Below are 14,888 nucleotides of genomic sequence, written 5' to 3' on the forward strand. Positions count from 1 at the left end.
TATTTCTGATGCTCATGTCTATCAGCAGGCATTTAGCATTTTTTTTTCTTTCTAGAACGAGCTCTCTAACTTAGATTTGCTATGCTTTGTCAGGTTCTATGGTGAATCCCATGCTTTTTTACAGAACCTGGACTCAGAAACCTCTTTTATCAGTACTACTTGCCTGATCTAAAGCCCCATACACTGTAGATGGCTGTCTGCCATACAGTGCTTCAGCCAATTGTTCGGCTGGCACCTATCTCCCCCAAAACTCTCCCTTAGGCCGGGGTCACACTTGTGAGTGCAATGCGAGAAACTCACCTGAGTCTCTCGCCTCAATACCAGGCACTGCCGCCAGCAGTGTGCTGCTGCTTGTATTTCTATGCAGCTGAGTGCTCCGGTCCAGAGTGACTGTGACAGTGCCGGGTATTGAGGCGAGAGACTCGCATTGCACTCACAAGTGTGATCCCAGCCTTACACAGAAGCTCTCAAATTGCCAGGTGCATCTAGATGCTTTTGAGAGCCACTGCCAGACCTCTCTTATGTCTTATCTCTTAGAGAACAAAAAGATCAACAGTCCGAAATCAGATATGACAGATCTTCATCTTCCCCAACATTATTTGTTTGGTGAGATTTAGGAGTCTCCCCATACACATTAGATCATGGGTTCGGACAACCTTGGATTTGTGCATGGGGTTTTAATTTTATGCCCAGATGCAGGGCAGCAAGGAGATGGCATCTAGGCTGTTTGGATAATAAAGCCATTACTTAACATTTATTCGTTAACTCTTTTTATTGTAGTAACCAACAAGACGAGGGTTCAGAGAAGGGCTGCGCTCTTTGTAGAGGAAATGCTCTAGAAGAGATGCGTGCTCAGTATATCAAAGCTGTGGACAAAATAAAAAGTAAGTTGACAACTCAAATTCAACAAATCAACAAACATATAAAGGCCATGATTATGGAAGAATGGGAAGATGCAGAAAAGAGGCTTCTCATTCCCAGAGATTTCAAAGCTAGTCTCCCCTTTGATCCAGAGGAAGTCAAGGTTTGGGAAGAGATCCCAAAAAATGACATTTCTATTGCCAAAGTGGCAAAGAAGACCTCAATTTCCTTTTGAAGACTCGTCACGTCTCCGAGATGCTATGGATAGAAAGGCTGAGGGGTTGCTGAGAGTAAACTGAGATCTGTTATCATTGCAGTAGCTTAGGTATCCATGGTTACGACCACTAACAGCTGACTGTCACTATACGAGTGGTCGGAACTATGGATACCTAAGCTACTGTAATGCCCTGCACATGGGGTAAGCGATATAGCGAATCAGTAGAACTGTAGTACATTTCTAATTGGAGGTAATTGCTAATATTATTAGTACAGCGAAGGAAGGAGGACAGAGACTTTTCCTCAGGTTCAGTGCTGTGCGACTCCGATTTAAAATGAGGGACTCAAGCTCCATGCGTTACTCAGCACTACCCAGTGCTCGATCGAGCATCAGCAAGCATGCTTGCTTATCACTAGTCAATAGTCATTGTAAATGGTAAGTTTACTTTTTATATTTAGTTATCACTTTAAAAATAGAGTACATTTCTCCTTCGCCTCATTGGGGGACACAGACCATGGGTGTATGCTGCTGCCACCAGGAGGCTGACACTAAGTATTACAAAGAAAGTTAGCTCCTCCCCTGCAGTATACACCCCTCTGCTGGCTCCCAGCTAACCAGTTCTTGCTTAGTGTCCGTAGGAGGCACACGGACGGGTCTGCTATTCAGACCCAAAGAACTCTTTTTTTTCCGTTTTTTACTTTTTACTACGGTCGAATGGGGCGACGGATTCTTTCATGTTCCGATCTCCTCGAACCATCAACAGGCGAGCACGGGAGTTTTACCTCTCCGTATCCTCTCCTGCGACGTGGGAAGCCACTGCCTGAGCTGATTCTAGGGGCGACGGGCCCCTTCAAGGGCACCGAACTCCCCCCTCCCTTATCAGACGAGCACTGGAGTTTTACCTTCAGTATCCTCTTCTGCAGCCAGGCCTATTGCCGGACATTCAGCCCTGTCCACCAGGTTTTACCCTCGGCTGTACAGAGGCACCTTCCAGCGTGGCGTCCGAGCAGCCCCCACTGCATCACCACTGAAAAAGCGGATGATGGAAGGAGGCAGACGGTTCCTCTCCACCCCTCTTCTGCAGGGATGGTGGATGGAGGCTCCCCAACCCTGCATCGTCCTATCTACCCGGGCACAGCTCCTACCTGCAGCATCTGCCATGGTCCCCCTCCATATTGGGGTAAGTGCTCCGTGAGATTTGGGTGTTCCGACGGTCAGAGGAGGGCTCCATAGCGACTGGGTCCCCACAGAGCTTCGCGGCACTTTTCCCCTCAGTCTGCGGGTGCGCGCCGGCCGAAGCCATAACTTTAGTCCCCGGCTTCGGCCCTGTTTAGGCCGCAGCCCGGGAGGCCCCGCCCACCGCTTGCTCCCTTCTAGCGGCTCCGCCCCCCTATTCAGGCGCTTCTCGTTCCAGACGAGATCTCGGCGGCCATCTTCCTCCTCCTCCATTGCGGTCACTATTTCTTCTGGAGGGGGCTGCGGCCGGCGGTTTTTCAGCGCTGAAGTCAGCGCTATTCCAGTCGGGGGACTCAGAACCTGAGTAAGGTGAATCGCCCCCCCCCCCCCCCCCCGGCACGCATCCCGGCAGCATTAAGGGACTAGCTTTCCCTGTTTTTTTATGTACTTAAGGCTGCAATTTTCTGGTGCTCCTGCACACTACAGAATGTATAGTACAGTATGCAGGCTTGCAAACGGAGAGCTGTGAGTTCCCAGCAACGAAGCTCTCATGACTCATTCCCTGGTGACTCATTCCCTGGTGACTCATTCCCTGGTGACTCATTCCCTGGTGACTCATTCCCTGGTGACTCATTCCTTCCCTGGTGACTCATTCCCTGGTGACTCATTCCCTGGTGACTCATTCCCTGGTGACTCATTCCCTGGTGACTCATTCCCTGGTGACTCATTCCCTGGTATTTGCTACTCTGCCTCGGTAGTCGCTGGGCCCATAGGTGCATCCCCAGCTTTCCATGCCTTTTTATTAAACCCAGGACCAGCATTCCCTGGTCTTAAGGGTCCCCTAGTTTTAAAAGGGTCACATCCCCAGCATTCTCTGCTCTGCCAGAAGCCGGTCTCTTTTTCCTTAGTACTTAATCAGGCCAGTATGCCCTGGTCTTAAAGGCACAGGGCCAGTAGGCACTGGTCTTAAAGGCACATGGCAAGTGTGCCCTCGTCTTAAAGACACATGACCAGCATCCCTGGTCTTAAAGGAGCATGACCAGCTTTTTTTGTTCTTAAAGGCACATTACCAGCTTTGCTGGTCTTTAAGGCACTTGTTCCTACATTCCTCTCATGACCAGTATTCCTGGTCTTAAAGGCACGTGACCAGCATGCCCTGGTCTTATAGACTCGTGACCAGTATTCCCTGGTCTTAAAGACACGTGTCCAGTATACCCTGGTCTTAAAAGCACATGACCAGTATGCCCTGGTCTTAAAGGCACGTGACCAGTATCCCCTGGTCTTAAACGCTATAATCAGTATGCCCCGGTCTTATAGACACATGACTAGTACGTCCTGGGTTTTTCAAGGCCATGACCAGTATGCCCTGGTCTTAAGGGCACGTGACCAGTATCCCCTGGTCTTAAACGCAATAACCAGTATGCCCTGGTCTTAAAGGCACATAACTAGTACGTCCTGGTTTTTCAAGGCCATGACCAGTATGCCCTGGTCTTATGGGCACGTGACCAGTATCCCCTGGTCTTAAACGCAATATCCAGTATGCCCTGGTCTTAAAGGCACATGACTAGTACGTCCTGGTTTTCTAGGCACATGACCAGTATGCCCTGGTCTTAAAGGCTCATGTCCAGTACGCCCTGGCTTTTAAAGGCACACGACCAGTATGCCCAGGTCTTTAAGGCACGTGACCATTATGCCCTGGACTTAAAGGCTCAGGACCAGTACGCCCTGGTCTTAAACGCAAATGACCAGCATACCCTGGTTTTAAGGGCACATGACCATTATCTCCTGGATTTCAGCATGCCCTGCTTTTAAAGGCACATGAACAGTATTTCATCTTACAAAAGGCACAAGACCAGTATTCCCTGGTCTTAAAGGCTCATGGCCAGTAACCCCTAGCCTTAAAAGCGCATGACCAGTATTTACTGGTCTTAAGGGCACATCATCTATCCTAAGCTGGTCACCCTAACTGAGCTCTGGAGCACTCACATGCTCCCTTTCCTACAATAGGAGCCGTCGGCTAGCAGGGGCCGCAAGTATTCTAGAAAAACGTACAGGTTCTAGAAAATCTCCATCAACATTTGACGGTGATGCACTGGATGACCTCTAAGTAGGATACCATACCTGGTCGGAATTTTATGGGCGACGGGTCCCTTTAAGGGCTCCGATTTCCCCCCACACCTTCAACAGACGAGCACACGGAGTGTCGCCTCCATGTATCTTCTTCTGCATCCAGGTCTATCGCCACAACCTGCCCTGTCCACTCGGAAACCTCAATTCTGGGGATGTACTGAGGCACACATTTGTGGCGTCCCAACAAGGAGGTTTTTCCCCCCTTTGTATCAGATGCAAGAAAGTGGACGATTCCTCTCCACTTCCCTGTTAAGAGATGGTGGATCGAGGTTTTTTATTTTTTATTTATTTTTATTTTTTTCCTTATTTTCTTCTCTGCACGATGGCAGAGACCTGCTGGTTACAGTCCCGCATTCTGTCACTTGTCAGACTCGCCGGGCAGAATTTCTTGCGGTATTCCTACCAGTATCCTGGCCGGTGTATCATCAATTAAGATTCCACAGACGGTCGGATAGCAGGTCTAGTTAGTTCCGTCCTGTGGTTTCGGGTTTAGCGCTCTACCCTTCCTTAGCCGCCACATGGGTTGCTTGACCAAAGGGAGAGAATGAAAGTCTCCGGGTCCCAGACCTTATCTACTTCGTTCCACAGTATAGCTGGCCAATCAAATCTTCTGAGCGAAAGACTAGCAAGGGATCGTATCTCTTCTTCAAGCTCAACCAGCAGTGGAAGCATTGGCCAGGACAGTCTAGATCTAAGGGATCTTGGTTCCAAAATGGAGGGAATGAAAAGTATCTCCATTTCTGGACCCCAAACTTCTAACAACCTTTGACAGGGCCCTCTCTTTTTTCGGATGGAGTTCCTCCGCTCAGCCACTACTTCAACAGAGAAACGTGGTTGTTTTCTGGCATCCATCGTCATCCGGGATTCTTCCCTCACATACCTATTTCTCCTCTCTACTATAATCTCTTCGCCTTTCCATTCGCGAACAGTATTTTCACGACCTGGCCCTTCTGCCTGGCTACCACACCAGAGTGGTCGCAAGGGTCATGACGGTTGTCATGCGCTTCCTGCACCTTAGAAACATGGTCGTCCTGCCCTACTCGGTCGACTCTCTAGCCGCTCTACAAGGACTACGCTAAGTCGTCTATATCACTTGCAATACCCTCTCTCTTGGGCTAGCAGCTAAACTTAGACAAGTTTTTTCCTCATTCCCAGCCCAGCAGATCCTCTTTGACGATGATCCTGCACAAGAAGGATGGTAATTCTCTCTCTCGAGTCAAGGTCGTGGCCCTTCAACACGGAGCTTGTGCACTTGATCACTCATTCCCTCAGTTCATTCAATTAGCTAGGAGGGTTCCGAGCAATAAGATGAAAACGGAAGTAGTTTTCTTTTGCTCCGCTCGTTTTCAGCAAGTCAATCAGGCTTTCAAAAGGTAGTTTCTAAGCTCCTTCCTCATCCAGAGCCTTCTTCTGGTCCAATGGTTATTAGGGATACCAATGCCCGTCTTCTTCTCCCGATCATTTCTCTGGGGATCTGAACAGTACGGCCAATCCCACAGCAGGTCCACTGCCCTTAGGCGGGTCAACCATCCGTCTTCAATTTGGATAATGCCACGGCTGTGCCATACGTCAATCATCTCGCAGGTACCCACAGTCAAGCGCCATGGCCGAGGTACCTCGCACTCTCTGATGGGCCGAGATCTATCATTCGGTGATCTCAACAGTACATGTCCCTGGAGTAGAACACTGGGCGGCTGACATATTCAGCCGTCAGGGTTTTCTCCTCAAGTGAGTGGGAACTTCACTCGGAAGTCTTCCTTCACATCTGCCTTCACTGGAGTACTCCAGATGTAGGTCGGATGGCGTCCAAGCTGAACGCCTATGTACTCCAGTTCATGGTTTGGCTGCAAGATCCAAGTCCATCGCAGTGCATACTCCGTTTCTTCCACGGTACCAATTTCCATAACTCCTCTTCCACTACGTCTGAGACCTTTTTGGAAGCGAAAAAGGCCCCCAGTGATCCTGGGAGACCCGCACTGACCATGTCAGGTTTTCTCGCTTGCGGTACTAGTATTTCTCCGTCTTATTTCGTCAAAATTGGAAATATGGACCTTCTCGCAGGGAGTCTCCACCTGTAGTTCTTCCCTACCGCGTACCGTTAGATCTGGGGGACCTTAATGGTCCTGGGGATCTTACAGTACACTCCTTTTTCGATCCAGAAAGACTTTACGATAAGGGAACGTCACTCCCCTTTCTTCTATGCGTTCTTGTCATCCTGATGAGTCTTCAGAGCTTCCCACTCTGTTCCTTTCAGTCTTTTTTCCTTATTACCATCTATGCATCGTTGCCCTCAAGCCATCCCATTCCCTCGTTGCCAAGGTGGTTTTGTATTCCCACTGTTGCAGGGGCATCGTCCTCTCATCTTTCGGCTCCAGTCCACACATCGGAATGGGTTCTCCATAATCTGGAAGAAGTGAGTGCTCCAAGTGGGTACGTATCGAGGACGGCGTCCTTCCAAAGGTTGGACACTTTGCTTGGGCTTCTCGATGGTAAGTAGGCTTCCCGATGGTCACAGGAAGGGTTTAGCCGGGTTCATCGGCCACGTTAGCCTGGTGGATTCTTTTCACCATCCAGGAGTCCTTCCGTGCTAGATGTCAGCCTATCTCCCTGTCTCAGGTCCGCATGCATTCTTGAAGCACTATAATTCACACACTTCCTCAGATGTGAGTCTGGGCAGGCGGACTTTGCAGGCCGCCTTGGCGCACTTGTAAGTAGCGGTTACACGGCCTGATCTGATGTTGTCCCCACCCAGGGACTGCTTTGGGACGTCCCATGGTCTGTGTCCCCCAATGAGGCGAAGGAGAAATAGGGATTTTTGTGTACTTACCGTAAAATCCTTTTCTCCGAGCCATTCATTGGGGGACACAGCTCCCTCCCTATTATTAGTTGTATTTGTTTTTATCATTTGATATGTTACTCTCATATATGATGTGACATGCTATACGCTTATATGTTATTGATCTCCTACTGCTTTTGCACCGAACTGGTTAGCTGGGAGCCAGCAGAGGGGTGTATACTGCAGGGGAGGAGCTAACTTTCTTTGTAATACTTAGTGTCAGCCTCCTGGTGGCAGCAGCATACACCCATGGTCTGTGTCCCCCAATGAATGGCTCGGAGAAAAGGATTTTTCGGTAAGTACACAAAAATCCCTATTTTCCCCAGTCGTGCTGAGGATTCTAGGAGTTGTAGACACACTGATTACTATTGGTCTTGCTAATGGACAATACACCAGCATTACTGCGACCATGCACTAGAGTTTTTTTCCCTATTGATTAAACAGATGACATGCTTCGTTATATACATGATAGTAAGGGAAGAGCTGCTGAAATGTTGAAAAATGAAGTTCTAAGAGAACGGCAAGAAACGGCTAGGAAAATGCGCAAATATTACTTGACCTGTCTGCAACAATTACTAAAGGACGATGGAAAGAATATGGGGTGAGTGTAAATCAGCAGCTTAATTCTAGGCTCTGAAATATGTCATTGGATTTGTACATTCAGACAAAAGGCAATCTATTTTTTCATGTGGGAATATAACAAGTGCTTGTTAAAGTTCATGCTGTTTGTTTTATGTTATGTTTTTATATTTTATGTTATGTTTTATTTTATCAGAGAATTTTGTGGGATATTAGAGCATAGACAAATTAATTCTTCCCTATGACCATCCTTAGATTATTTAGTAAATGCATACAGTTTTGGCACATTTATAACCAGCATTGACCAGTTCAGGACCGGGACATATTTCCCCCTTCCTGACATGCTTTTTGCAGTCCTTTTCTTTTTCTCTTATCAAGAGAGAAAAAAAAGGGTCTAATTTTTCTCGTTTTAATTAAATCTTTTACAAGCACAAGGGACTGCTAAAAATATTTCCAATTCCTCTTCCCAGCGATTTCAGCTGTCTGTGTCTTCATTCTTTAGTTTTAAATTTATTTGTGCTATTTTTTTTCCATTTATTTTACTTTTATCCCCCATAAGGTCTTAAAACACCTTTGTGGTGAGGGAGTGATTTTAACATCCATATATTCTTTAATTCTTTTTTTTTTTTGGTGATTCACTGTGGCTGCTATATTAGCCCCAGCTATATTGAGATTTCAGCCTCCTGTCCGCATAGCAGAGCTGTCTGTATTACTTGCCCTGTTCTCTCCCTACACCCAGTGATCACATAGTCGCTGAGTCCAGAGGAGTGCTGGTTCAGTGCTGTGTACACAGAAATGGAACGAAGTAAGGAAGGCGTTCCAGCTCCATAAAATTCAAATGCTTTATTTCTCCATTAAAAATTGGTGTAGTACAAACAGTCCTTGCCTTAGCGCAAAAGTCCAAGTACAGAGTACATGCGACGCGTTTCGATCGTACCCGATCTTAGTCAATGCATTTGAATTTTATGGAGCTGGAACGCCTTCCTTACTTCGTTATGTATATCCATCTTAGTCCAAGATGATGTTCCGTGCACCTGCCTGGATTGGTGAGCTGGCTGTGGCTTCTTATAGCCTTTTCTTTTTGCACATTTACACAGAAATGGAGATGGTACACTTGGCAATAAACCATGTCTATCTTCTCTAAGGCCTCTTTCACACCTCTGTGTTTCCGGTATGTGTGGTGACAGTTCTCACACGTACCACAGAGACTTACACATGTAGACTCATTAAAGTGAATGGGTCTGTTCATGTTAGTGTGTTTCCACGGACCATGTGTCTGTTGGCAAAACATGCTGACTTGCCCGTTTTTTAGCTGCAGCACAGGCCGCAAAACGTCCGCACACTTGCAGCAATCAGCACGAGCAGGGGACAATGTTGAGAGTTGTATTCAACTGATGACAGCAAGAACAGGCGGCAGCTGATGTGAGTATTCATCAGCCTGCGCTATAAATAAATGAATAAAAGCATTGACGTGGGTTCCCCTATATTTTTCATCACCAGCCAGGCAAAACTGACACTTGTGAGCTGCAACCCTCAGCTGTCAGCTTTAGCAAGGCTGGTTATCAAGAATAGAAGGGTCCCCACCCTGTTTAAAATTATTTAAAAAAGTAATTAAAAAAAAAACACCGCATGGGCTCCCCCCCATTTTTGACAACCAGCCAAGCTAAAGCAAATAGCTGGAGACTGGTATTTTCAGACTGGTAAGGGGCCATGGATATTGGCTCCCTCCAGCTAAAAATAGCAGCCCGCAGCCGACTCAGAAAAGGAGCATTTGCTCCAATTCTGGCTCTTTGCCCGGTTCTTCCAATTTGACCTGTGGCAGTGGCAAGCAGGGTTCATATTTGTGGGGTTGATGTCACCTTTGTATTGTCAGTTGACATGAAGCCCACTAGTTAGTAATGGAGAGGCATCTATAAGACGCCTATTGATTGCTAATCCTTTAGTTATATTGTAAATAAGCACACAGCAAGAATAAAGTCCTGTATTTGAAATAAAAACAAAACACACTTTAACTTTTTTATTTAAAAATAAAAAACCATTATACTCGCCTAACGCCCATTCCATTGAAGCCCTCATCTCCTGTAATAAAACAAAAATAAAATGCAATAATATCCCTCACCTGTTCGTCGTTCTGTCCCACGCCGTAATCCATGTCTGCGAAAAATAGTTGTCAACCTGGACGGTGTCAAGATGCGACTGTCCAGGCTGAGAACCACTGGAAGAATGAATTGCTGTGAGCGCAGCATCAGTGACCAGCGGTGATCTCAAGGTTACCTCAGGTCACTGAGGCTGCGTTCCCAGCAGAGTCCCTGAACTGCGGGGACCTCAATGAAAAATCACCGCTAGTAGAGTGAGGAAAAAGTCTCACGCTGCAGCGCTCAGCTCAGTGACTTCACCGCAGTTGAGCTCAGTGACTTCACTGCAGTTCTCATTGTGAACTCACTGAGCTGAGAGCTGCACTGTGAGATGTTTTTTCATGGTGCTGAGGTCATTGCAGTTCAGGGGCCCCTCTGGTATTTGTGATACTGATGTAATTGTAAAACGTATATGCCACACGTATTAAACACATGGACACAGATATATCTGGTACTGTTTTTTTCAGTACCGGAATTATCAGGACATGTGCAAGAGCCCTAAGGGAAGTCTGGCTGTGTCTGACAGTAGCTTCCTTCCACCACAGCTTCACAGTCTAGTGCTTGCTGCTTAGACTGCATTGCCATTTTAGAATGTCAGTGCAGGGACAGATACTCCAGTCTCTGCTTGGAAACTCTGCAGCTCCTTCAGGGCTACCTTTGGTCTCTGTGTGCTGCCTCTCTGATTAATGCTCTCCTTGCCCGGGCTGAGGGTTTTGGTGGCCGGCCCCTCTCTTGGCAGATTAGTTGTGGTACCACGTTCTTTCCATTTGATGATAATGAATTTATTGGTGCTCTGGGGGATCATCAGAGATTGGGATTTTTTTTATAACCCAACTCTGACTTGTCTTTCTCAACAACTTTGTCCCTGACTTGTTTGGAGATCTCCTTGGCCTTCATGGTGTTGTTTGGTTAGTGGTGCATCTTGCTTAATAGTGTTGCAGCCTCTGTGGCCTTTCAGAAAAGGTAAAGTGTATATACTGACAGACCATGTGACACAGGTGGACTTCCTTTCACTAAGCATGTGACTTATGAAGGTAATTGCTTCCACCATAAATTTTTAGGGGCTTCATTGAAAAAGGGCTGAATACATATGCACATGTCAATTTTTAGGTATTTCATTCCATAAATTCAATTTATTTGTATATTTTTCTCACTTCACTTCACCAACTTTAGACTATTTAGTACTGATGCATCACACACAAATCCAATTGCAAAAATATTTAAACACAAGTTGTAATGTAAAAAAATAGGGAAAAATCCAAGGGAGTGAATACTTTTGCCAGCCACTGTAGTGCAAAACTGTGAAACAACCGGTTTCATTGATGTTCTCTGTGAAATTTTATTTGACTAATGTACAATATAAATACACATATGTGGATAATAACTGTTTTGCATCTCATTATTCTACTAATGGTCTTTGATTTGTTAGAGCCGAAAAGAAAATAATGAATGCTGCAAGCAAACTTGCAACTATGGCGAAAGTGTTGGAGACCCCAGTGTCCCAAAAAACGAAAAGTAGAAACTTTCGTGTAGGTATGTATCTACACTTTGGGGATACATTTATTATGTTTGCATCTGTTACTTAGGTCTGAGCCCTGCCTCTCTTGTCAATTTTTTGTTTCTTCCTGACATTATTTGTTTACGCCTAAAATAATTTGGTTAGGGGCAACATTTACAACACTTTGGATTTCAAACTTAGAAAATAGGTGTAGTTGAAGATTGTCAGCACAGAATGACGGATCGAACCAAGCACAGGCACTCGGTACATCCTTGGCTTGGTTGAGCATTTGAGTACAACTTCCCAAACTCCTTGTTATATTTATCATCCATTCCGGGCTTTCTTTGGCTTTGGGAAAGTCAGAGCTGTCAATTAAGCAAGAAGCAGGCAAAGATGGATGATAACCAAGTTGGGAAGGTGCACTGGGCCTCACAACCTAAACTCAGCAGCCTCATTGACATATATAAGGCTGAGAAGTTTGAGTTGTGAGACCCGCGGCAAGTCCGCACATCATTGTCTGTACATGGACTGTATATCACAGATGTCGAAATTTAGCATTAAATATAGTAAAACGTGTTATAGAATATGTAAAAGTTAGTATGTCGCAAATATTTAGCATAATTCATACACCTACTTGATTTAAAGAGGCAATCAAGTAAAACAGTGTTCAATTCAGTTTGGCACATAGCCCTGTATGTTAGATTAATCACTCGAAATTGCTAATGAGCTTGACAGATAATTGACAGGTGCAAAGATAAAGGTCACAAGTCTGCCCTTTTGCGTTAGGAGCTGGTGATTATTGAAGGTAGGCCAGGTTTTGGGATGACTTCTGCTCTGTATTTCTATAAAGCAAACATATTCTGCAGCCTTTTCCAGTTCAGAAGATGTATGTAAAATGGAGATCAGACATTACATGGTGACAAACTGATCAACAGTTCAAAAAATAAAAGTGACGGCCCTCCTCACAAGAGCTTAAAATCTATGAGGAAATGTAGAAGGCACAAGGATAAAAAAGTACTTGTTTTGAACCAATATTCAAGCTATCTTTGATACTTAATTGCTCCGTACATAGTGACTGACAGCAGGCTCAGCAATGCATCAACAAAAAGCTGTCTGTCCGTCAGTGGCGGGGCGTGGTTACAGCCGCTACTCACTATGTACTGAGCATCGACTGAAACATCGCCTCAATGACTGAAAGCCGGAGGAATAAAATGTATTTCCTTCCAGAAGCTGGGCTTACAGTGTGGCGGCTACACAGCTTTAGAACCCTATTGACCTGCAAATAAACCTCATGCAGGTTAATCAGTCATCAGCCAGTTCATGTGTGTGCACAGATATTAAGTCCTATGCTGCACAATAATTTACTCCTGACATTAAAATACTGGTACCCCTGAGTCTACGTCCCCACAGTCAGTATTAGGCAGCGCTTTGGACCCAGCACATGTCCGCTCCGTCCAAAGCGCTGCCGGCTTTTGAATGTAGGCGATTCCGCATTTGTTCATTGAACCATGCGGAATCACCGTGCCCAATACATTGGACTGGTGATATTTATTTTGCAGAGACTGAGTGTGACCGCAAGATAAATACACATGCTGCAGTCTGGAAAGACGCGCCGCATGTCCTCCGCAGGGAAGCCGGAGGCATCTGTGCATGCATAGTGGACATGGGATTTCTTGAAATCCCATCCACTATGCTGTAACATCTGGCCACTGCGGGTTGGACGCTGCAGATGTACGCAGCGTCCAACCCGCAGCGTTTATTGACCATGGGGACATACCCTAACAAAGTGGAGAAAATGTTAGTATATTCTCTCCTGGGAAATATGGAGTACTATCCAGCAAGTTCCTTTTGCTTTTAGACTTGTGTAGTTTTATTTGACTTCACTTATTAGAAATATTAAGTTTACAGTAGCCTCACACTAACAGTCGTAATGCACTTGTCTGTACCCAAGCCCTCTGATTCCGCAGTCGCCGTTCTCTCTGTATACTTCATTTGACAAACAACTAGCAGTCTTGACATGGCAGATTACAGTGCATTGGCTTAAACACTGTATCTTTTATATATCTTTTCGATCTTTAATTAGGATTTGCAGTGAGCCAAGATGAAAGTGACTCTGAAGCAAGTGAGCCAATGAGGAATGTTGTAAGCTTCCCAAGTAACAGATCAAGTGGTGGAAACGCAGAACGGAAGACCCTGAACGAGCTCATCAGGAGGCATGCGAAAGAGAAGGGGGACGGGGGAAGATTCACTAATACAGAAGATCCCACCACCATTAGACTTGATGACTCAAAGCAATGTGGAAAGGACAATATTGAGCATAAAGCTGCAGGGCATATAGGACGGTCTATGAGCACACCTTTGGATGACTGTATCGCTTTCAATGGTCCAAATGTTAATGCAGATTCTCTCCAGGTGACATTTCATAAACAGAGTGAACCGTCTGTTCTCCATGGGCTTCAAGATCACGGAAATATGAAGTCTAGACCAGATAAACGAAGGTTTGAACTCCATGAAACTCCAGTGCGGGATGAGAATGGAAGCAATGACTGGACCTGTATGAACATTAAAGGACCTTTTTTAACACAGACTACACAAAGCTCTGTAACCCATTTAAAGGCTTTGTCTCAAAATCTGAACATTCCTGGGAATTTTTCAGCAGCAGGTTTATTTCCCTTCGTGGAGGCAAGTCATGATGGCTTTGGCAGCAGATACGAAGGTCAGAATCACTCGGCACACATTGCAAAGAAGAGAGATCAGACTCCTGGTACACAGCATCCTAGTAAAGCCGAGGGTCACCCCTCTGCAGCTGTTGAATCTAAGCCATACTCTGATGTAGGTCGAGGCAGCCAGCTACTTTCACGGAAATTATTGCTGGATTTTGTATCCCCCAAGCAAGACAGCGGCTTTGATAGTCCGTTGCTTACTTAAACCGTTTTAATTTATCAGGAAAAATGCTCAGAAGGCTTTTACTACTTGTCCGTTTCTTTAGCCGTGCACATTGTTACTACAGAATGAATTGACTTATTTATTTTTTGGCTCCTCTATAGTTTTGTGCCTTTTTTATACTTTATTTTTGTATGTGTGTGTGTTTGTTTGTCAAAATACTTATTTTTATATTTGTGCCTGGTTTTGCATAATTATGTTATTTAAATAAAGATCATTTTATTATTTAACATGCTTTTTTTTAACATGCATATGATATACGGTATGCTGGGAATGTTGGTGTTGTTAGAATGTATTTATGAATAAACCTACTCAGTTGTTAAAAAATGCTGAAATAAAGAGATTTTTCATGAGTTGTATCTACAAGTGTAGACTTTTAAAGAAGTTGCCCACTACTAGCCAATCCCATTGTTAATGGGCTGAGGGAGGTAAGAAAAAAATGTGAAGTCGCCTACTGGATCCATGCCATGCATCCTCCACTGGTTTCCTGTGATCAACAACCAGCATCGGTGC

General features: G+C 45.4%; 1 protein-coding gene across 2 annotated transcripts in view; it reads left to right on the plus strand.

Annotated features, from left to right (window-relative positions):
- CEP152 (centrosomal protein 152) overlaps nucleotides 1–14,605 on the plus strand; it is a 60,336-nt gene extending 45,731 nt beyond the window's left edge. For both annotated transcript variants that reach the window (XM_077263712.1, XM_077263713.1), the window contains 4 exons: nucleotides 781–884; nucleotides 7,665–7,821; nucleotides 11,364–11,467; nucleotides 13,516–14,605. In XM_077263712.1, coding sequence (XP_077119827.1) covers nucleotides 781–884; nucleotides 7,665–7,821; nucleotides 11,364–11,467; nucleotides 13,516–14,360 — 1,210 coding nt within the window. In that variant the 3' untranslated portion in view covers nucleotides 14,361–14,605. The remainder of the gene's footprint in view (nucleotides 1–780; nucleotides 885–7,664; nucleotides 7,822–11,363; nucleotides 11,468–13,515) is intronic.
- The last annotated feature ends 283 nt before the right edge of the window (nucleotides 14,606–14,888 follow it).

The sequence above is a fragment of the Ranitomeya variabilis genome, chromosome 5 (assembly GCF_051348905.1).
Source record: "Ranitomeya variabilis isolate aRanVar5 chromosome 5, aRanVar5.hap1, whole genome shotgun sequence".
Taxonomy (NCBI): Eukaryota; Metazoa; Chordata; class Amphibia; order Anura; family Dendrobatidae; genus Ranitomeya; species Ranitomeya variabilis.